Source organism: Oncorhynchus mykiss, chromosome 20 (genome assembly GCF_013265735.2).
Source record: "Oncorhynchus mykiss isolate Arlee chromosome 20, USDA_OmykA_1.1, whole genome shotgun sequence".
Taxonomy (NCBI): Eukaryota; Metazoa; Chordata; class Actinopteri; order Salmoniformes; family Salmonidae; genus Oncorhynchus; species Oncorhynchus mykiss.
Window position 1 is genome coordinate 19168236 of NC_048584.1, and position 23768 is coordinate 19192003.

At 42.7% G+C, this 23768-nt stretch overlaps 1 protein-coding gene across 2 annotated transcripts in view; it reads left to right on the top strand.

The window, feature by feature from the left end:
* LOC110499153 (PH and SEC7 domain-containing protein 1) overlaps nucleotides 1–23768 on the top strand; it is a 106814-nt gene that overhangs the window by 73354 nt on the left and 9692 nt on the right. Inside the window, exons 11-12 of one of the 2 annotated variants that reach the window (XR_005037951.1) lie at nucleotides 1780–1970; nucleotides 17694–17737. Coding sequence is in view for 1 of the 2 variants with exons in the window: in XM_021576100.2 (XP_021431775.2) it covers nucleotides 17694–17737 (44 nt within the window). In the remaining variant the exon portion in view is untranslated. Of the gene's footprint in view, nucleotides 1–1779; nucleotides 1971–17693; nucleotides 17738–23768 lie in introns of those variants that run through there. The other variant, XM_021576100.2, reaches the window with a different exon arrangement.

Sequence of the window (23768 nt, forward strand, 5' to 3'; positions counted from 1 at the left end):
CTAGTGGATTTATATTAATAAGCAAAGTGAAAATAGCATTGTTGTCATCAACATTGTTGCATGTGCTGCATTGACCATGCAGACTGAATGCAAGGGTCTCGTGGTTGAACATCAAATGCGCTCATTGAATGAGGGCGTGGTTAGGCCTGTGTGGGGAAGTGGCGCAGAGGTGACTCAAGTAGCGAAGTAAACTATAGAAATTGACATTACACTTGGCGTATCACATTTAACAAAGTAAAAACCCAAACCGGTCCCTGCATCAATTCTGGTATATCATAAAAAAGATATACCACCCAGCCCTACTCACAAGGTCCCGTTCACGTGGTCTCAGCTGCAGAACGGGCGTTCTTGGACCTCAAACACCAATTCACTTCCATCCCAGGCAGTTTGTGGTAGAGGTCGATGCCTCGGACGCCGGAGTGGGGTCTGTCCTGTCCCAGCGTTTGACCCAAGACCAAAGCTGCATCCCTGCGCTTTCCTCTCCCATTGTCTCAACACCACGGAAAGGAATTACAAAGTGTGTAACCGAGAACTACTCGCGGTGACGATGGTGTTGGAGGAGTCGAGGCACTGGTTAGAGGGGGGGAACACCCATTGATAATATGGACAGATCACAAGAACCTGGAATATCTCCGCACCACCAAGCGCCTCAACTCCAGGCAAGCTCGGTGGACCCTGCTATTCACTTGATTCAACTTCACCATCTCATACCGCCCGGGGTCCTAGGATGTGATGCTCTTTCACGCCTCTCTAGCCCCGCTGCTACACCAATGGACCCCGAGACCATCTTCCCTACCTCTTGTCTCTTGGATGCACTCATCTGGGGTATGGAGAACCAGGTCCGTGAGGCGCAGCGTTCCCAGCCGGTACAACAACATTTTTGGTGTCCCAACTTGGTTCCTGACGTCTCCGCTTTCGTCGCCGCCTGCACCGTGTGTGCCCAGAATAAAACTCTACAGCAAGCTCCGGCTGGCCTCCTTCAACCTCTTCCCATTCCTTACCACCCCCAATCCCATTTATTCCTGGACTACGTCACAGGTCTCACTTCATCAGATGGCAACACCACTATCCTCACTGTGGTGGATAGGTTTTTCCAAAACCTCCCATTTCATTCCCCTTTCTTACCTGCAGCCAAGGAAACGGCCCAGCTCACGGTGCAGCACATCTTCTGGATCCATGGACTTCCGGTGGACAAGGTCTCCGACCGCGGTCCTCAGTTCTCGTCCCGGTTCTGGAAGGCGTTCTGAACCCAGATTGGAGGCTGGCCGATGCCCCAATGAAACGGCCAGATGGGGAGAGCCAATCAGGACCTGGAGACGACCCTTCATTGCCTCGTCACCGCCAACCCCACCACCTGGTGCCAGCAACTCGTGTGGGTCAAATACACCCAAAACACCCTTCCCTGCTCGGCCACTGGTCTCTCACCATTCAATTGTTCCATGGGTTATCAGCCTCCACTCTTCCCTGAGCAGGAGGAAAAGGTCAGCATACCCTTGGCCCAGATGTTTGCCCGCCCTTGTGGCCTTAGCTGGAAGAGAGCCCGGTCTGGGACCCCAGTTCCCCGCTATCATCTCGGGCAGAGGATATGGCTGTCCACTCGGGATCTGCCCCCCTGGGTGGAGTCCTGCAAACTTTCCCCCCGTTTTATCGGCCCATCTCTAAGGTCTTTGGCCCCTCTGCTGTTCGCCTTCTGTTGCTCTGCACTCTCCGTATATATCCCACTTTCCATGTATCCAGAATTAAACCCTTGTCTCACAGCCCTTTGTCTCCTGTTTCCAGGCCCAACCCTCTCGCCCGTCTCATCGAATGGCCATCCGACTTCCTGAGTGTTCTACCTCGGGGCAGGGGATTCCAGTACCTGGTTGACTGGGAGGGTTATGGCCCGGAGGAGAGGTGCTGGGTCCCCGCTAGGAACATCCTGGACCCAGCCCTCATCGCTGAGTTCCGCCGCTGGCACCCCGGTCAACCAGGTATGTGCCCGGGTAGGATGCCAGGTGGCGCCACTGGGGGTGGTTCACCTGTCTTATTCTTGTCTCCACCCCCCACCAGGTGTTTCCCATTTGTCCCCATTATCTCCTGTGTATTTATACCTGTGTTTTCTGTTTGTCTGTTGCCAGTTCGTCTTGTGGAAAACAGAAAGGAAAACACTGATACATTGAATGTTAATATTGTGACACTATGTTATAAATTTTTTTACCTCCTGTTTCAGGAAGTGATGTCACTGAGTGCTGCCCCTATATATAGGACCCTCCACCCCCACCTGGGATATGGATGCCTGATGAAGACCTAAGGGTCGAAACATTGTAAATGTTATCACCTAGGATCATGAGCAGCAGTGTGCAGTGTTTTCCTTTCTGTTTTCCATGAGTTTACCTATAACTCCAGCACCTGCGGAAAGTACCTGGATGTGCGTATGTTCCTCAGCTTTGCCAGTTCGTCTTGTCCCGTCAAGTCCTACCAGCGTGTTTTCCCATTTTTCAAATTTCTATAGTTGCTGTTTTCTAGTCTTCCCAGTTTTGACCATTCTGCCTGCCCTGACCCTGAGCCGGCATGCCGTTCTGTACTTTTCTGATACTGCCCTGGATTACTGACTTTTGCCTGCCCTTACCCTGAGCCTGCCGTTCTGTACCTTTCTGAATCTGCCCTGGATTACTGACCTCTGCCTGACCTTGGCCTGCCATTTGCCTGCCCTCTGTTCTGTAAATAAACATCTGTGATTCAAACTGTCTGCATCTGGCTTCCACCGGACCTCTGATGTCCTGATCATCCCTAGTTATCATTAACTGTTATTGAGGATAGAGTTCATTCAAGGGATCTCACTCTCTATATATATTTATAAACATTAATGGTGCCCCACCTTTGATTAATTTGATTTGATTTGGATAAGATAACCAAATGTATTACAATATATTAGATCAACTAATTATTCCACTAATAAATCAGACAATTATCTGGAATATCCATAGCCAAAGTTACAACACTTCCTAGCATCTGGCCATCATTTCCTGTAGCATTGATAGCCACCAAGTAGTTGTTGAAGATTTGCAACCACATGGCAGACGGCATCATAGATTGACCAGGGGAGGGCAGGAATGGAGTAGGTAATGATGCTAAAGCTGCCGCATAGGGCCAAAGACATTTAAGTTACTACGCAGCCTACTACAGCCAGACAGACCAAGTAATAAGATGAATGGGGATATTGTAGAAATACTGAAAGGACACTTTTCACCTAAACCAGTAGTTATTGCTGGAAAGGTTCCACAGAAGAAATCAAGAAGAGGGAGAATCAGTGACAATGTTTTCTGCTGCATTAAAGAACCTATCACAGCACTGTGAAATTAATGATGTACTAAATGACACCATTAGAGACAGACTTGTACTCAAAAGAGGCTATTGCCTGAAAGTAATCTGACCTTGGCAAAGCCCATTGAAGTCAGTGTGTCCATGAAAATAGCTGCTAAAGAGGTTCATCAGTTGGGTTGATCAGGACAAGTGCACAGAAGAAATCAAGAAGATTGCTAGTGAGAGGTTGATAGACGTCGTCACAGTCTGCTAGAACCGAGGAGCTCGGTGTTCTACCCCAGAGGAGACAGCATTCCCCAAAGCCCAGAAGACGATAACCCAGAGGAGGTCTCCTGGAGGAAACCTGGTTCTTTTCTTTTTCTTTAATGTTTTAAAATAAAACACCCTTGAAACTGAGTTATCACACTTGTGTCTGATCTGCGTAAACATTTAGATCAAACTTCCTGGTCTGCCACAATGCGTACAATGACACATGGAGACACAGGACTACCCCCATCTTAAAGAAACATGGATAAGTCTTTAATGGAGAGTAGGGTAGCATGAAATACATTACAGTGAAGCTTAGCATTAGCATGAAAGACAATTACAGTGAAGCTTAGCATTAATCCAGACAGCAAAACAAAGTTCCTGAAAGGACGACCAGTACCGTATGTTATCAGACCAAAGGTTGAGGCTGATTTGGACACTTTAGTCAAGAAAAAAGAACTGGAGCCGGTCAGCATGAGTGAATGAGAAACACCCACCGTACCAGTCCTTATGAAGTATGGTGGAATCAAGATATGTGGAGACTTTAACAGAGTTAACCTTGTGTTGTCTGCTGAGCAGCATCCGCTACCACACATCAACAACCTTTTCGCAGGCTTAGCTGGGGGTCAAAAGTTCAGCAAAATTGACCTCTGCCAAGCCTACTTGCAGATGCACGTGGATGAAAAGTCAAAGGAGCTGCTGACTGTCGTGACACAGAAGGGACTCATCGGGTACTGTCATCTACCGTTTGGAATCACAAGTGTGCCAGCGCTGTGCCAGAGGGCGATGGACCAGATCTTGAGTGGATTGCCAAGAGTACAATGTTACCTGGATGACATTCTCATTACTGTGAAAGATGAAGAGGACCATCTACAGAACTTGGATGTGACCTAACAGAGATTGAAGGACTTTGTTTGTAAGGACAAATGTGCATTCTTCCAATCATCGGTTGAATACCTTGGACACGTCATCAACGCCACGAGCCTGCAAAAGGCTCCATCCAAGATCAAGGCTATCTGAATGTCATCCAACTACGTTGTTTCCTGGGGTTACTGAATTACTCCGGACACTTTATTCCGAGCTTAGCAACAAAGCTTAAGCCGCTGCATGCCTTTACAGAAAAAAAACATGATTTCACATAAGGAAAATCAAATGATTTCACATGAAATTTTACATATGAAATCTTGTGAAATGTGTTTTTGGAACACTTCACATGTGATCACATGTTTTCATGTGTATTTTCATGGTATCACATGTTGCTTTACACATTGTCACATGATATCACATTCATTTCACATGAAGTATCACATTAACTTCACATGATATCACAAAACTTCACGTTTTCATGATCACATGAAAACGTGTGACATTCATGGGGTTTTTACATAAGGGATGTCAGGTACTGCCCTGTCAGGACAAAACATGGAAATGGATTGAACAATGCAAGGAAGCATTCGGGAAAACCAAGGAAACACTTCTGAAATCTGAGGCATTGACACACTTTGACCCATCATTGCCCATCCAACTAGCTTATGATGCTAGTCCATATGGTGTGGGAGCAGTCGTGCCCCATATCATGCCTTCTGGTAAGAGAAGCTTTCACATTGAGGACATTGAAATAAGCAGAAAGTAACTATGCACAGATAGAACGAGAAGCCCTAGGGATTGTTTTTGGAGTATCTGTACAGGAGGAAGTTCACCCTTCTTACAGATCATCATCTGCTGACGAGCATCTTTGGACTACATACTGACATTCTGTCACTTGTTGCAAGCAGAATGCAAAGGTGGGCTTTGTTGTTCTCAGTACACACCTACGACATCAAGTACCGCATGTCAGAACTGCACCGCAATGTAGATGGACTTTCCAGGTTACCACTACCTGTGGTCAAGCCAGAGTCACATCAAGTGGACATCTTCTACTTCAGGCAAGTGGAAAATGCACCAGTCACTTCAACACAAGTGCGGAGAAACACCAGAAACAGTGCTATCTGAAGTGATGGACATTATCATCAAAGATAGAGCCGCAGGAGATGGTCCGGAACTGAAACCCTACCTTTCGATGAGAACTGAGCTGTCAGTACAGTCCGGTTGTTTGCTGTGGGGGAGGAGAGTTATCATTCTGCCTTCGCTGAGGAAACAAGTGTAAAACATCTACACCCAGGTCATTGTGGAATGGTTTACATGAAGGAAATTGCACAAAGCTACTTCTGGTGGCCTGGATTAGATGAAAGTATTGAGGAGAAAGTGAAAACATGTTCCTCATGTCAGAAGGTTCGCAACATGCCTCATCTTGCACCTCATCTTGCACCTCTTCATCTGTGGGATTGGCCGGAGGATGCGTGGCAACAAATACACGTCAACTTCGCAGGTCCATTTGAGGACAGAATGTTGCTCGTGGTCGGAGATGCAAACATCAGGTCAATGGCGTACAGCACATCAGGTCTGCACCGTATCATCCATTTACCAATGGACTGGCAGAGAGGTTTGTACAGACCACAAAACATGCCTTAACACTAGAACCGCCATAGGCCAATGCCCCCTGCCACATGATTTTGTATTTTAAATAAATCTGCCATTTTGAAGGCAACGTCCTCCTCCTTTCCTGACCTTTTCTAAATAGTTGCATTTTAAATTGCTCAGTTGTCAGCATTTCTTGATTACAAAGAGAAAAATATTTAGAGCATGTTAACCAGTTTTTTCACATCTATTCCTAATTTAAGAGGCCATGACAAATGTGCTATTGGGCGTTAGTACCATGGCGCTAATATGTCTCTCCTCACTGAATGAATGCCGTCAATGGATGAATGGGCGATAGAAACTGATAATCGTGCATGTGACTTAATATCGATATTTGAATTAACTGGATAATGAGGGCGAAGAGGGTGATTTCATTTAGAACAATAGTGTGGTGATGTTGAAGAATTGTGAACACCAAGAAAGCAGCTACTGCTGCCAAGGAGACAGCCAAAGGAAGCGAGCGTCGTACTCCTCCTCAGCATAGTGCTCTAAATAACTTAACTTGCTAGTTTTCCTGTCTGTAAAGAGAAGGGCGGACTGAACATTGATCCAGCTGCTCTGATTGAATAGAGCGAAGCTGTCTCTGTTCACTTCTCATGTTTTGGTCTGATCGTTTAGAATGCTGCTGCCTCCTGATAGCCTGCTACTATGATAAATCAATAGGCGAGAACGTTTGCTAGAAAGCTATCAATATGCATAATATCTAACAAGCGACGCGATAGTAGGGAAGGAAGAAGAAACGCTGATGCGGACTCTGACTGAGTGACAGCAAACTTGTCTGCTCGCTGCAAGTTGAGGACAGGACACACAGACACACACACCCATAATACAACACAGTAGATTAATCTGATACATACTGTAGGTTAAAGGGGATGCCCGACACACGCGTTCTCTAGGGGGTACTTGGAGGCTTTAGAAGCCCAGTGGTTCTACTGCTAAAAGTGTCTCAGGGTCAAGGGACACTGCACCAATGCTTTAACAGCTTCTTGCTATCCTACAGGAACATGCCTCATGCAGCCACCAAGGCTTTGCCTGCATCGAAGCTTTCCCACAAGCTTCAACCTACTCAAATGTCCCAACGCAATGGAGACAGTGCAACGTTAACAGGAGAGCAAAGTCAAACGTTGTGAACTGAGAGCAAATGGCAGTGCTTTCAATCCTGGAGAAACCGTCTTAGCTAGGAACTACCTCAACGGACCAAAGTGGGATCCTGCCGAGGACGTCATCTGGTAAAGGCACACAGATCAGTTACTGTTGAGTAAAGCGACACCGACATAATCACCAGTCCACACCAGGAAGTGGTCCAGTACTTTTACTGGGTGACACCCTGACCCAGCAGTTGTCACCTAGGGGCTGACAGTCACCTTCTCAGGACTGTTGTTCATAATGGGGACAATTTAAGCAGGAGGGGAGGAAATGTTCTGTATTGAGGTTGTGCAACAGAGCATAATGAGGGTTCTATGTGTTGAAATGAACACGTTCTAGATAAATGGTTGAAATAATTCCTGTCTCCTGATTATTTAATTGTTATAAAAACGTGGATATGAAACCAATGACACATAACAATTAGGATTTGGGGCCCTTGTGTAGCACATGGAGAAGATTTTCACCTTGAGCCTTTAGCTACTCCTTAACTCCTATAGCTGCTCGGTCTTAGAAAAGCCACGTTAGCTGCTATTAAAATACCTATTTTAATTGGTTGTCTGCTAGCCCAAGCCAGTGAGTCATTGTGCACTGTGCAGAGGCCAGGGCCAGGGACTGTAAGCTTGCTCGCTCATTCTCTACTCTACAGTTGCTCTAGCTCAGAGGTTTTAAAAGCAGTTAACGATGCACTGAACTAGGTTACACTTAGAGAGGAAATATGCTGAAAAGGGGACATGAAACATCAGGAATATGTGGGTTACATATGTTAGGGAACTCTTAAAACAGTAATCATTTATATCATTGGTTATCTACTAGCAGAGTTTATCATATTTTGTTCTCTGTGGAATTTGAGGGTGAACTGTGCTTTTGCTTCTACATTTGGCTGTGTGTCTGTCCCCAAAACCTCTTAGAGACATTCGTCCAGGCCAGGATATCTTATGCCATGCTGCTGGGTGCCAGCCTTGCCAGTCTGGGCTTATGGAAAGAGGTCATGTCTGAGAGGGGTGGGGAGGGGGGGCACTGGTTGGCTGCTTAGATCAGCAGAGATGTGGGCTGTAGAGTGCACCCCCCCTGCTCCCCAAGCTGTCTCACAAGTGAACATAAGAGAGAGTGGACGAGAGAGCGAGAGAGGGAGAGAGTGTGCACGTGTGTGTGTGCTCACTCATTCGTGTATGTGAGAGCGAGAGAAACAGAGAGGCTCAGGCTTTTACTCACGACTAAAGTTGTCCCTCAGACTGTCAGTTTTAATGCAGGCTGCTTTGGACTTCACTTAAGCTCCACTAAAGGGTCATCTCTGCTCCTCCTGTTCATTTGAGACAGACGTCTCAGCTCTACCGCCTTTGATAAGGTCATACAAGGCATTGGCAAGGGCAGTGCATATATGAAAAGACAAGGAAAGATGTGTTGGACAAAGCATTATCTCATTATCTCATCTCATTATCTCATTACCTTGTTTCTGTGGTATTTTTTTGCATCTGTGCTTGAGCATACAGAGAATAGATCTAGCACTTAGTCCTTTGTCTTGCCTCCCGGTTAGATATACAAACCTGAGATGTTTCAGTCTTGCGGTCCTACCGATGCATCACAAGCTGTGTGAGTGAAACCCTCATTAAATCTCTCGTCAGCCCAACGGCTGTAGATTTGGTGATTAATCCTGTTCCATTGTCCCTCTTACTGATTCTTAAGTCAATACATCTATCTGACACATTCTCTGGAGGCTAGTCCTCCTCCTTCATCACTCTTCTCAGCACAGGTTCCTGACAGGTGCTCCATTTTCTCCTCCATCTCTTTTCTTTCCGCATGGTGGGGATCATTGTAGAGCATACAATACATACAAATTGTATTTGGTGATACTGTTTTAAATTTCAGGTGTGCGATTGTAGCTATCATACTCTTGGGAAAGCGTTAGTACTAAAACTCAATCATTTGTGCAGCAGTCAAATGCCTTGACTGTAAGAACAGGAGCAAAAGCAATATGCTTTTATAAATGGTGTTACTACATTTTGTTTTGGGATGATATATTCATAATTCAATAGCGGTTGTCTTGATTGTTAACCTCTAAAAGGCTAAGCAGTTGGGGGGTTGTACTAAGTTGGTTGTACTAAGCTAACATATGGAATTGTTTTAAGATGGTCATACCATGGATCATTTAGCTATTTGATTTAGAATTTTAGGACCGCTTTAGGTATTAAAAAATATTTGTATCAAATATTGAATTTGGCCTTCACTACTATAGTCCATAGAAACACATTGAATATCACATTCATAAATGGCAAAAAAGAAGTGTCTGTCCTATATCTAGGATATGTAAGAAAACTCAGGAAATATTTTCGTTTTTTTGGACACATATTTCTAACCCTTTATTTTTGTTGGCAATACTTCCATTCATTTGTATGGGTTACCTTCAAACGAGTCCCGTGGGGCCTGTGGGGGTTGTAGAGCAAAACAGAGAACACCATCGAACACTGCTGTAGCTTGTCCCTTTCCACCGCAGATGCGGAAGGCCAACGTAGGCGGATGCGATGGATTGAGATGCAGCCCATGCAAAAAAAAAACGATATCTCCAGTTTAAACTACTGGGTTTTGATGGCATTTTTTGTACTATGTTACTTATATTGACGCACGGGTGCATCAATAGACTGTTATTAAACACACGCTTGTTGGTGACGCATGGTCTGGTTTGACCTTTTTCATTACTGGTTAAAATTATGTATTTTTACACGCCACACACAAACACACACATTTGCACACACACGCACACACACACACACACACACACACACACACACACACACACAGGGCTGGGGAGTAACGGATTAAATGTAACGGTAACTGTAATCCGTCACCAGCAAAAACATTGTAAACAGATTACAGATACTTTTGAAAAACTAGGTGATTACTTCAAGGATTAATTTTAAATTCAGAAAGGATGTTTTAGAAAAATTATCTTTGACACTTCTCTGTTTTCGCAATGACATTCAAATCAGCATTGAAAAAAGGCGCAAATTGAAGTTTGTCCCACCTCCTGAACGAGTCTGACCACGATGATGACACACCAAATGTGTTTGATAGATCGCGGGAAAAGCGCAGGAATAGGCTTTTAGGCTACAGTCCAAGGTATGTCTTCCAATTGTGCGACTGCTGTCTGCTTCCAAAGATTATCCAATTTGAATAAACGCTTAGAGGTAAGGATGACAGCAGTGGTGTAGTCTACGGCGATACGGATATCATTTATTATTGTTATCTATATAGCGCATTGATGTGAATCACACTGCTGCTCTCTCATTTAGCTATTTGCGCCTTACAGATTGTGGTTGTTGTGGATGGCTGTTCACAAATCTAAATGTGTATTTGAGCCCAATAATGGTTGAATTCAAGAAGTTTAAACTGCCTATCAATCACTGTTTTTGAAACCAGCGGACAGACAGTGAAACATTCGCTCATGCAACAGCTACATAGTGCGAATCCCAGGCTATGGTTTTTATTGCTCAATCTGATTCAAGTTGACAAAACACCGCAGGCCTAATGGACACATGCTCAATCTCGCACACTTTTGATAGATTTAACGGGGACATCTCACCATTGAGAATAATATAATTTGAATAATATAATTTATAAATGCCTCATGAGCTTAGTTCAACAGAGAACCCAACATGAGAACCCAAAATATAAACTTGTTTTTCTCCATTGTTTGTAAACATTGTAAATGTAAACAAACACTGTATAGCCTCATAACATGGTTAAAACAATAATTTTGATATCATGGATGGTCAGCTTTGTCTATTAATCTGAGAGTGGTTAAATTTTCCAGGCTCATCCCTCAATTTTTTACCAAAACAGAGGCAGTGCGACCATTTTGTTATTGTTTCATCTGTGGATTAGCCTTTAAACAGCTGCATATTATCAAGATATCAAAGTGTCACCAACAAAAAGGTCAACAATAGGCCTATAGCAAAATGCAGCATATGGAATTCCTTTTCACATGTAAATAGTGCTCAAAGCGTGCCATTCCATGAGTGCAGCATTTATTTTTCAACTCGAATCATTGAGCCCAGTCAGTCCTCCATGATAACAAAATCATAGGGCTGGCATAATAAATCCTTTGTTTTGGGGTTATGCTCAGGTAAAACAATTTGGCTAATCTATAATCTATCCAAATCCTATTCTTGAAGTTTAAGTCCTATTCTTGAAGTTCAAGGGGAATAATATTTATTGGATTGACTGTAATTCTGATAAACTTTGGTTTTTAATGTACAGGTATAATTTTTATTTTATAAACTTTTTTGAATTTTACCCCTTTTTCTCCCCAATTTCGTGGTATCCAATTGTTTTAGTAGCTACTATCTTGTCTCATCGCTACAACTCCCGTATGGGCTCGGGAGAGACGAAGGTTGAAAGTCATGCGTCCTCCGATACACAACCTAACCAAGCCGCACTGCTTCTTAACACAGCGCGCATCGAACCCGGAAGCCAGCCGCACCAATGTGTCGGAGGAAACACCGTGCACCTGGCAACCTTGGTTAGCGTGCACTGCGCCCGGCCCGCCACAGGAGTCGCTGTTGCGCGATGAGACAAGGATATCCTACCGGCCAAGCCCTCCCTAACCGGGACAATGCTAGGCCAATTGTGCGTCGCCCCACGGACCTTCCGGTCGCGGCCGGTTATGACAGAGCCTGGGCGCGAACCCAGGGTCTCTGTTGGCACAGCTGGCGCTGCAGTACAGGTATAATTTAATCAAATTATTATATGTAGTAGAAAGCGATGTGTTAGAAGAATCCTACATAACCAACCCATAAAGTAAAATTCAACATCAATATATGGCCAGCTATGTAAACTTTAACATTGATTCATCCTGAAATAGATGTTGTTCAATGGTAACATACATTTTTGTCTTCTTCTAATACCTCTTAAGGGGAAAGTAACCTAAAAGTAGCTGAATGTAATCAGATTACATTACTGAGTTTGGGCAATCCAAAAGTTACGTTACTGATTACAATTTTGGACAGGTAACTAGTAACTGTAACGGATTACATTTAGAAAGTAACCTACCCAACCCTGCACACACAAACATACATACACAAAAGAAAACACACATGCTGATTCCAACCATCTCTCACCTTCCCTCACCTTACCGCTTTCTCTCCCACCTCACTGAGGAAACAAGCACTGAATGCTAGTTACCATTCAAAGTATATTGAGGCTTATGTGTGTGCTGCGCGCCTGAGTGTGTGTGTGTGTGACTGGAGGTGTGAGTTGGAAGGCTGTGATTTGCTCCCGACAGAGAGGGGAGGGATGGAGGGAGGTGCGCATACGAACGAGAGAGTGAGAGAAAGAGAGCACATTCACAGTCGCTGTCTGGTTTATTTCCTCAGTACGACTCTGGCAGCTCTCCTCCACAGCAGCAGAAAGACACAGAACCAAAAACAGAACGGTGAAAGATAGACAAGCGAAAGACGGAGAGAAACAAGGTGTGAAAGACAACAGCAGGAGGACAAGCTTTACTCTAAACCTCCCCCTCCAGATGGCACAATGGGAAAGGATTTGGAACAAGTGAAAAGTGGGAGCGAGACAAGACATGTGATCTAGAAGAACAAGGTGTTAAAAGTAGATGCTGAAAAGGGTCCTGGACAGATGGACGGATGCTGATCTCCTAAAATAGAGGGGTAGTCACCACTCCATTCTGACAGACAGAAGGGTGCCCATTTTTACACTGGGAGCAACAGGATATAGCCCCCTTTACTCTACTGGATAAGACTGTACCTCTGTACCTACTGTACCTCTTTCCCTGACAGTGTCATTCTCCTTTTCTCTTTTATTTGGACTTTGGCCTAGTCAGTCAGTCAGTCAGTCAGTCAGTCAGTTGTTCATTACATTTTTCTCCTGTTTCTTCATTTCTTTTTGTTCATCTCTCCGGGGCAAGTGACGCAACCGAGAGTGCTTTTTGGAATCTTTGCTGAAGAAGACTGTCCTCTATTGACCCTTTACATTGTGTGTGTTTGTTTGTGTGTGTGTTTATATGAGCACAAGGACGTATGTGTGTGTGAGCCTGTGCCCTTTTTACCTCTTAATTTCCACCCTTTGCACCCATCTGTTTCATGCTGGCTGTCCTTTCACACCTCTGCAAGTGTCGCGCACCATCTGCGAGTGTGTCATTGTGTGTGTGTGTGTGTGTGTGTGTTTCGGTGTGAGTGTGTGTACGTATCGGTCACCCGCAGTTGCGCCACTGGTCAAAAGTTGGCCAATTGGATCAGAGCCATTTTTGGAGGCAACGTGGCATGCTGTTTTAGCTGGGCAGGAGGGGGACAGAAGGCCGGCTGTTTAGGGATCAGTTTGAGAGATTCTACTGTGTTCTCCCGATAGGACTCGAAAGACTATCAAACCTCCTGGAGGATCAATTTAATCAGCATCTGATCCAACAAGTGTTAACTGATCACCTGTGGATGGTGTACCTTGGGAATACAGTGAGTGGCAGTGAAGGAATCATCCAATCGGCACATGTTTTATAGATGACCTGTCCGATCATCCATTATTAAAGCCCTGGCACTTTGGGTTTTGCCTGTAAGGTGTTGATCAGATTCCGGATTACCTGATGTGTGTGTGTGTGTGTGTAGAGGATATAGCTTGATGATCTCTGGCACCGTGGCCGTCTGCTTCCTGTGCCGGTCTTCTTGGAACTGTCACTCAACTGCTTGGCCCTCAGTCTCCCTATTGTACCTAGGAGCTGCCAACACAGACTGACAGACCTTTTTTTATTTTCTCGGCCATGCTGTACTGTGTAACTGTCTGAACGAAAGAAGACATTTTGCGAAGAAAGAAAGGACGTTCTGACTCTGTCCAGTGTGTACCGTTCTGTGTCCACACTAACGGACTGCCTAAACTGAGGCAATTGGCCTCTAGTCCCGTGCTACCTACTGTGTTTCATCAATCCTGGGGCCATGATTGGTGTCAACAGCCTGCACTCGGCAGGGCGCCTGCGCTCACGATCCCTGTGCTCGGTCCGCTATGGGCGAGACTTCCGTATGATTGACCCATTCCGCTACCCCCGAACCCCCCGCTCACGCTCCCTGAAGCCCCTTATGTTCCCAGACCTGCTGGGCAAGGCCCAGGATGGACAGAACCACCCGCAGGCTCGCAAGAGGAAGAAGGTACAATGTGCCACCCGGGTAAGACTCCAACTAATATAGCCCAACCTGGTGTGGACCATGTTTCACTGTTCAACACTTACTTTGGTTGTGTTTGCATAGGTTAAAGTGAGTGGGGTTGGGTTTGAAGCATTCAGAATCATAGTGTTTTCTTATTTCTGATTACATTGTGCATTGCTGTCATGTCAACATAATGTAAAATGCCATGCCTAGTACTTTACATACTATAAGTGTGTGGAATTTAGGGAAATAGACAATCATAGACAATGCAACCTTGTACATCCGCAGATGCATTCATTTCTATATACAGTTTATGGACCAAATGTGGTTGTGAATAATTTGTTAGTTGAGTACATTGCAGTTTAGGTGTTCACAAGGCTGACAGGCCCTTCCGTAACCTAGGCTACCGCATGTTGTGTGTAGTAACCGGTGCTAACACCAGCCCTCAAGGCTAACTCTCATTTGCTGCCCTGGTGCCGTGCGTGTGACGCTGACGTAGCTCGTAGGTGAAGGTGACGAACATCCATCCTGATCTGAATGAGGCCAGTTGCTCCTAATGGCACTCATTATGCCTCTCCCACCACTCCTCACCCTCTCTCTCCCCCCTCCTCACCTCCTCTTCTGGTTCTGACAGGTTCTCCCCATACGTTTCACTTATTCCACCATTAACTCCCCCCTCATCTCCATTACATTAGACTCCCTTCCACGGTCTCCTTGGCAGTCAGGACCAGTGTAATGTGTTTATCAGCATCAGTCTCTCTTAGCTTGATCTCATTCCAACATACTACTACAGTAATTATGTATACTTCCCTAATGAAGATATAGCCTTTTTGGAAAGAAGGTGTATTTTGGACCCTGGGTTTGAGATAATCTGTTTTGCTAGCTAATGGAGTTTGGATGAACAGTACTGTATTCTGAGATATACGTAGATATAGTGAGCTCCAAAAGTATTGGGACAGTGACACATTTCTTGTTGTTTTGGCTCTGTAGTCCAGCACTTTGGATTTGAAATGATTCAGTGACTATGAGGTGAAAGGGCAGACTGTCAGATTTAATTTTCAGCCATATCGGGTGAACCGTTTAGAAATTACTGCACTTTTATACATAGTCCCTCCATTTTAGGGGACCAGAAGTATTTGGACAAATTCACTTATATATATATATATATTAAAGCAGTCAAAAGTTAAGTATTTGGTCCCATATTCCTAGCACACAATGATTACATCACGCTTGTGGCTCTACAAATGTGTTGGATGCATTTGCTTTTTGTTTTGTTTGTGTTTTCGATAATTTTGTGCCCAATAGAAATTAATGGTAAATAATGTATTGTGCCAGTTTGGAGTTACTTTTATTGAAAATAAGAATAGAACATGTTTCTAAATATTTCTACATTGTGGATGATTACTATCATGATTACAGTCCTAAATTAATCGTGAATAATGATGAGTGACGCACAAATATCATACATCCAAGGCATGCTAACCTCTCACCATTCCAATGACAGGGGAGGTTATCATTTTGGGGGGAGTATGATATCTGTAACTTTCTCACTAATAATTATTCACAATTCATTCAGGATTATTCGTAATCATGGTATTATCCACATTTGTGTAGAAGTGTTTACAAAAAGTGCTGTAATTTGTAAACGGTTCACCCGATATGGATTAAAGTACCCTCAAATTAAAGCTGACAGTCTGCACCTTAAAATCATAGTCATTGTATCATTTCAAATCCAAAGTGTTGGAGTACAGAGCCAAAACAACAAATAATGTGTCACTGTCCCAATAGTTCACTGTGAACAGTATGTCTGAGATGTGAGATATACAGCTTACTTCTTATGTTAGTATGTTGTGCTTTTGGTTCAATTTGCCTGGTTTTCCAATCAGAAACAAATGAACAGGAATTGTAATTACATTTAAGTGTATATATGTAGAAACCAATAATTGACTAAAACATAACCATGAATCCCAAGGTAATGAGATTTCTCAATGAGCCACTATAGCTGTCGTCACTGTTGCTACTAGCAACAGCAGATCAATCCATCTGTTTTTCAGGTTCACAAATTCACCCCCAGATTTTATGTTGAAGAGTTTTGTGCTACAAAAGATTGCATGTAAATAAGACTTTGAAATATGCCAACGCCGGCGTCGCACAAAGAAACTATCTGCGCTGAATATTAATATTCATGAAGCTTGGAACACAGTTTGATTTTCAATTTGATACAGTTTGTCTCCATAGCAATGGGAAATTTGAGTCGGCCCAGAACCGAAAATCTACATGGTCTGGCTGCTCATGAATACTCATAAATTCTGACATTCAAGTATTTCAGTTAGGGACAGTTTAATAGGGAACTTAGAACACTTGTTTTATTGGACACACTGCATCAAACACATTGTTCATTTCAATGGGTTTGACTGAGAAACCACACCGCAATATTATTTCTAGAATAGTTGGTGAAATCCAACGCCAACAGTCAATCAACTCGAATGATTCAATTGAATTGAACATCATCAGCATCAGTTTCTTAATCAGACAGAATGTATTAATAAATAAAGCCAACACTGATTTAAATGGCAGATCAGACCTACTACCCATGACAGCCATTTGTCCTGTCCTTTGTCCTTTCTATCAACACTGGTGTGAGAAGTGGGATCCGAACCCACTATGTATTGATAATGGTGTCCTGTCTCCTTAATCGGTACACCATTGTATATTTTCCCCGAATTCAGAGGATGTGGGAGGGACAGTAGTGGTGATGATGTACTTCCTGCTAAAGTCCTCTCCATCATGTCAGCTGTCACAGTTGTCCATCAGTCCCATCCCTACTAGGCCTTAATATGAATTTACCATCAGGGGCTGATAGCTCTGCACTCCACTACCTCTACAGAACCTAAGTGCTAAACGGTTGATCATATTCCGCTGGCATATCCCATTGTCACTAAAGGGGCTGGATTTGAATAGGAATGTCTAAATCGCTTGGCTGTCACAGGAGATTTATGGGAGAGCGAAGCGAAATGCAGACACTCTCCAAAAGCCTGTTGCATTTATCAATGAGGATGCACACAGAAACACTTGCTTTTTCTTAAAAATCCTATTTTGCCTGCTGCGTTACTCAATAGACTCACTTTAATTGAGCATGCAGTGCTCAAACTTAATTTTGCCCTATGACAAAGAGGATTCTTGAAAGGAAGGAGGAGCCAAAACTATTGATTGATTGGTGATTAACTGGCTTTACGACTAAATAGTTTATTGATTGATGGATTCAGCCATTAGTTTCTACCAGGTGAATCTGTGTACTATTTGTCATTATTATCTAACTGGTGTATTACTTTTCTTCCACAGGCCCTGTACAACTCAATCAAGAATGAGAAGCTTCAATGGACAATGTGAGTTCCACTTCAATGCCTGCATGCCTTGTTATCTACAGTACCAGTTTGGACACACCTACTCATTCAGGGCTTTGTTAATTAGAATGTTAATTAAAATGCATTCCAGGTGACTAACTCATGAAGCTGGTTGAGAGAATGCCAAGAGTGTGCAAAGCTGTCATCAAGGCAAAGGGTAGCTACATTGAATAATCTCAAATATAACACTTTTTTGGTTACTACATGATGCCATATGTATTATATCATAGTTTTGATGTCTTCACTATTATTATGCAATGTAGAAAATAGTAAAAATAAAGAAAAACCATGGAATGAGTAGGTGTGTCCAAACTTTTGACTGGTACTCTACATACAGTATTTGTGCATTTAGGTGTATTTTGAGTGTGTGAATGGGTATGTCTGTGTTCTGACACACACACACACACACAGTTCACCCAGAGTCCACACACACTCAAATAGTATTTGGACAGTGAAGAGTATTGATAGATTTGTTAGCATCCTTATTAATGATGTGCATGTTGTTGGGTTGTGATGGAAACATTTGTGTGTCAAGGGTTGCTATTCTGGATCTCAGTCCACTGTGATTCAGAGATGCCAATTCAGTTGCTGGCTTTCCAAGCTTTGTTGCCATAGTTACAGCACCATGGCTACAGCTCCATAGCTACCATTCTGCTCTTGCATCTGTGTTCCAGCGCAAGCATAAACACGCACTTCTGAACACACACACTCGCGCACACGCACACACCTATCATTCCATTAAAGGGTCCTTGTTGCATCCTGTACAAAGGTATGACCACAGCCTCCCACTAACTTCCCCAAAATAGCAGCAATCCTGGAGTAGCTGACTGAAATGTGGTCAAAGAAACAGGTCTGGGAACAGATCTACAAAGAGAGAGGCAATCCAGTTCAAACATCTCTATAGAAACAGACTGCCAATTAAAATACATGGCCAAGATGCCAGGGACAAGAGGCCGACGATAGAGTAGTCATTTTTAGAAACATCCATACAGATACTGTAGTAGGCACATAAACCCTTGAATACATGAATGCATAAACTATCACCATTGAACATGTGTACATGTGATTACACAAACACGGATAGATATGCTGCACCACTAGATAGCCGACAGAGAGAGAGAGACAGCGCACATACCCACTCTTGCCAATGCAGGTGGATGCGCCCACATGTTCTGCGCACACGCACAATCAAACACACACATATTTCCTCATTCAGCACGGGAGTGGGCGTGGGGAGAAGCTCTGGGGGTTACTTCATGATTGTGTCCCACTTGTTGTTGATTCTTCACAAAAAAATACAGTTTTATATCTTTATGTTTGAAGCCTGAAATGTGGCAAAAGGTCGCAAAGTTCAAGGGGGCCGAATACTTTCGCAAGGCACTGTATTTGTAAGCATATCATTGGAAGATTGACCATAAGAGACTACATTTACAAGGTGGTCGCTTGGTGTCCTCCGTCGTAATCTCCAGCTGCAGTATTTTTCCGTTTGCCTCTGATGACAATCCGACTGCCAGGAATGATTTTTCATCGAATAGAATTGTGAAAAAAACCTTGAGGATTGATTCTAAACAACGTTTGCCATGTTTCTGTCGATATTATGGAGCTAATTTGGAAAAAAGTTTGGCGTTGTAAGTGACTGCATTTTCGTTTTTTTTTCTTAGCCAAACGTGATGAACAAAACTGAGCTATTTCTCTTACACAAATAATATTTTTGGAAAAAATGAACATTTGCTATCTAACTGAGAGTCTCGTCATTGAAAACATCCGAAGTTCTTCAAAGGTAAATTATTTTATTTGAATGCTTTTCTTGTTTTTGTGAAAATGTTGCCTGCTGAATGCCAGGCTTAATGCTATTCTAGGCTATCAATACTCTTACACAAATGCTTGTGTAGCTTTGGTTAAAGCATATTTTGAAAATCTGAGATGACAGTGTTGTTAACAAAAGGCTAAGCTTGTGTTTCAATATATTTATTTCATTTCATTTGCTTTTTTCATGAATAGGAAACGTTGCGTTATGGTAATGAGCTTGAGGCTATGATTACGCTCCCGGATACGGGATTGCTCGACGCTGGAGGTTAAGGAGAAGTTTATCTAAAGTTCCATGTATAATAGTTGTATCTATTATCAATGTTTATGATGAGTATTTATGTGAATTGATGTGGCTCTCTGCAAAATCACTGCATGTTTTGGAACTACTGAACATAACATACCAATGTAAAATTTGATTTTTGGATATAAATATGCACTTTATCAAACAAAACATACTGTATTGTGTAACACGAAGTCCTATGAGTGTCATCTGATGAAGATCATCAAAGGTTAGTGATTAATTTTATCTATATTTCTGCTTTTTGTGACTCCTCTCTTTGGCTGGAAAAATGGCTGTGTTTTTCTGTGACTTGGTGGTGACCTAAGATAATTGTTTGTGGCGCTTTCGCTGTAAAGCTTTTTTGAAATCAGACACTGTGGCTGGATTAAGGAGAATTTGATCTTTAAAATGGTGCCTAATACTTGATTTAGAGATTTGATTTATGAGATTTCTGTTGTATGAATTTGGCGCCCTGCAATTTCACTGGCTGTTGGCGAGGACAGGTTAACTGACTTGCCTAGTTAAATAAACCAAAGTATGTCAAATATATAAAGGATATTTCATGCTGAAACCCTCCTATTAAACACGAATGGTGTTGATGGTTTATATTTAGGATAATGTTTTACAGTTTTGTCATTCTATATTGTTTTATATAATCTTATTAGATTGAAAAATATATATTTTACACGTGATAAGACCACACAGAGGGCTAGAGTTAATTACAGACATAATCTGAAGTACCCAAAAAGGCCACTAAAATTCCTTATATTCCTTGAAAGTTTCCAAATTTCTGTTAATTTACTGGTAAACTTAAATTTTCCAGTAATATACTCTCCCCTTGCAACCCTAGATTTGAGTCAATAAGGGAGGAGAGCAAGATTAGCAGATGGGCCTTGTTTCCCTTTCTCTCTATTTCCTCTTCTATTATATTGTTCTTCCTCTCTCTCTCTCCATCTACCTCTCTCTCCCTCTCTCTCCCTCCCTCTCCCTCTCTCTCCCCTTCTGTATTCTCTCTCTACTTCCTCTCCATTCCCTTTCATTATTTTCTGTTTCCCTCATTCTCTCTCTCTATCCCTCCCTCTCTCTCTTTCTATGGGGAACATGATGCCCACCCTCCTTGGTAGATTTGCAGTGGTCTGATACTCCTTCCATTTCAATATTAGCGCTTGCACAGTGCTCCTTGGGATGTTTAAAGCTTGGGAAATCTTTTTGTATCCAAATCCGACTTTAAACTTCTTCACAACAGTATCTCGGACCTGCCTGGTGTGTTCCTTGTTCTTCATGATGCTCTCTGCGCTTTTAACGGACCTCTGACACTATCACAGTGCAGGTGCATTTAAACGGAGACTTGATTACACACAGGTGGATTGTATTTATCATCATTAGTCATTTAGGTCAACATTGGATCATTCAGAGATCCTCACTGAACTTCTGGAGAGAGTTTGCTGCACTGAAAGTAAAGGGGCTGAATAATTTTGCACGCCCAATTTTTCAGTTTTTGATTTGTTAAAAAAGTTTGAAATATCCAATAAATGTTGTTCCACTTCATGATTGTGTCCCACTTGTTGTTGATTCTTCACAAAAAAATACAGTTTTTTATCTTTATGTTTGAAGCCTGAAATGTGGCAAAAGGTCGCAAAGTTCAAGGGGGCCGAATACTTTCGCAAGGCACTGTACGTCACAATGCTGCAGACACCTTGGGGAAGACGTGGAAAGGGTAAGCTGACTCCTAGCTCCTCCACAGCCATATAAGGAGTCATTACCATGAGGCGGTTTCAAAAAATGCGGCACTTCCTGATTGTATTTTTATCTGGGTTTTTTCTGTAACATCAGTTCTGTGGCACTCACAGACAATATATTTGCAGTTTTGGAAACGTCAGAGTGTTTTCTTTCCAAAGCTGTCAATTATATGCATAGTCGAGCATCTTTTCGTGACAAAATATCTTCTTAAAAACGGGAACGTTTTTCATCCAAAAATTAAAAGAGGGCCCCCTATATCGAAGAAGTTAATGCAACCGCTATGTCAGATTTCAAAAAAACTTTACAGAAAAAGCACACCATGCAATAATCTAAGGACAGCGTTTAGAGCCCAAACAAGCCAAAAAGATATCCGCCATCTTGTGTAGTCAACATTAGTCAGAAATAGCATTATAAATATTCACTTACCTTTGATGAGCTTCATCAGAATGCACTCCCAGGAATCCCAGTTCCACAAATGTTTGATTTGTTTGATAAAGTTCATAATTTATGTCCATTTCCCTCTTTTGGTTAGGGCGTTTGGTAAACAAATCCAAACGGGCGTGCAAGTCCAGCGGAAAGGTCAGACGAAAAGTCCAAAAGTTATATTACTGGTCATAGAAACATACCAAACGAAGTATAGAAACAATGTTTAGGATGTTTTTAACATAAATCTTCAATAATGTCCCAACCGGAGAATTCCTTTGTCTATAGAAAAGCAAAGGAACGCGAGGTAACTCTCACATGACCGCGCCTCACGAGCGCGTGGCTGCTGGCAGACCTCTGACTCATTCCCCTCTCATTCAGCCCCCCTTCACAGTAGAAGCCTGAAACAATGTTCTAAAGGCTGTTGACATCTTGTGGAAGCCTGAGGAAGTGCAAGATTATCAATATCCCACTGTATCTTCAATAGGGGCTGAGTTGAAAAATTTCAGTTACTGGTCCAACACTCTAACCACAAGGCTACATGCCTTACTATGTCAATATGTCTGGCGTCAGTTGTGAAAAAATACAATAGTTGGAAGAGCTTCAGAGTTCACAGAAAATATGCCATTGCTGATTTTTTTTCCCGTTAAAGCTGCAATATATAACTTTTAGAGCAACCCAACCAAATTCACATAGAAATGTGAGTTATAGATCATCATTCTCATTGAAAGCAAGTTTAAGAAGTGGTATATGTGTTCTATGTGTGCTATTTCTATGCATATGGTTCTTAAGTTTTGTTTTTGCGTCTTACTTTCAGTTTTGTACACCAGCTTCAAACAGCTGAAAATATAATATTTTGGTAATTGAAAATATATTTCACAGCAGTTTTAGATTGTACAATGATCTCGAAATTCTCTATGCTTGTATTGTCACATAAACTGAAATTAAGCAAACTGTTAGAATTTTTGCAACCACAAAATGGTGGAGTGATTTCTGCATAGTGCACCTTTAATTAGGCTATTTTTTCTATAATCATCCTGTCTTCCATTGTATCCTCTCCTGCTGGCTCCTATCACCTGTTAGAAGAAGGAATAAGAAGAACCCATTTCACTGGCATTAGAATATAGACACCACCAGGCTCCTGAAAAACATTCTCATAATAATACCAATATACCAGTCCAATGATTTACATTTTTTGTTTACTCATTTATTTATAAGGGACCATGCAAATTACACCTACAGCTACATCACTCATTTACATAATGATGATTTTGATAGATTTTGGTTACGATAATGATTATTTTGAGGACTAAAATAAAAGCTGAACCATTTCCATGGATGAAATGCTTTCTATCATCACGGTAATGTACGTCAGGCGTTGTGATTACTTCTGCTCTGCATCGGGTGCCCTATTTCACCTGACCACAACAGTATACAGGAACACTGATACTGTATCTTGTCACGCATCATATGTGTTTTAATGGGAAAGTGTCATAGGTGTGACAAGACTATTGTGTCCACTTTAGCTACTGGTGCAACAATGTCATCACACTTCCCAGCATGCCATGCAGGTCTGCCAGCCCAGCCCCAGACCTAATCAACCTGTTCCCTCTCTTCCCCCTACACATCACCACCCTATCCTCCTCTCCTCTCCTTCTATCTCACCTATCCCCTCTTTATTATGGCTCCTACCTCCTATATCAGCTTTGTCTTTCTAGGCTTTTGTTTTCTGTCTATCTTGCTCGCTCCCCCATTTCCGTC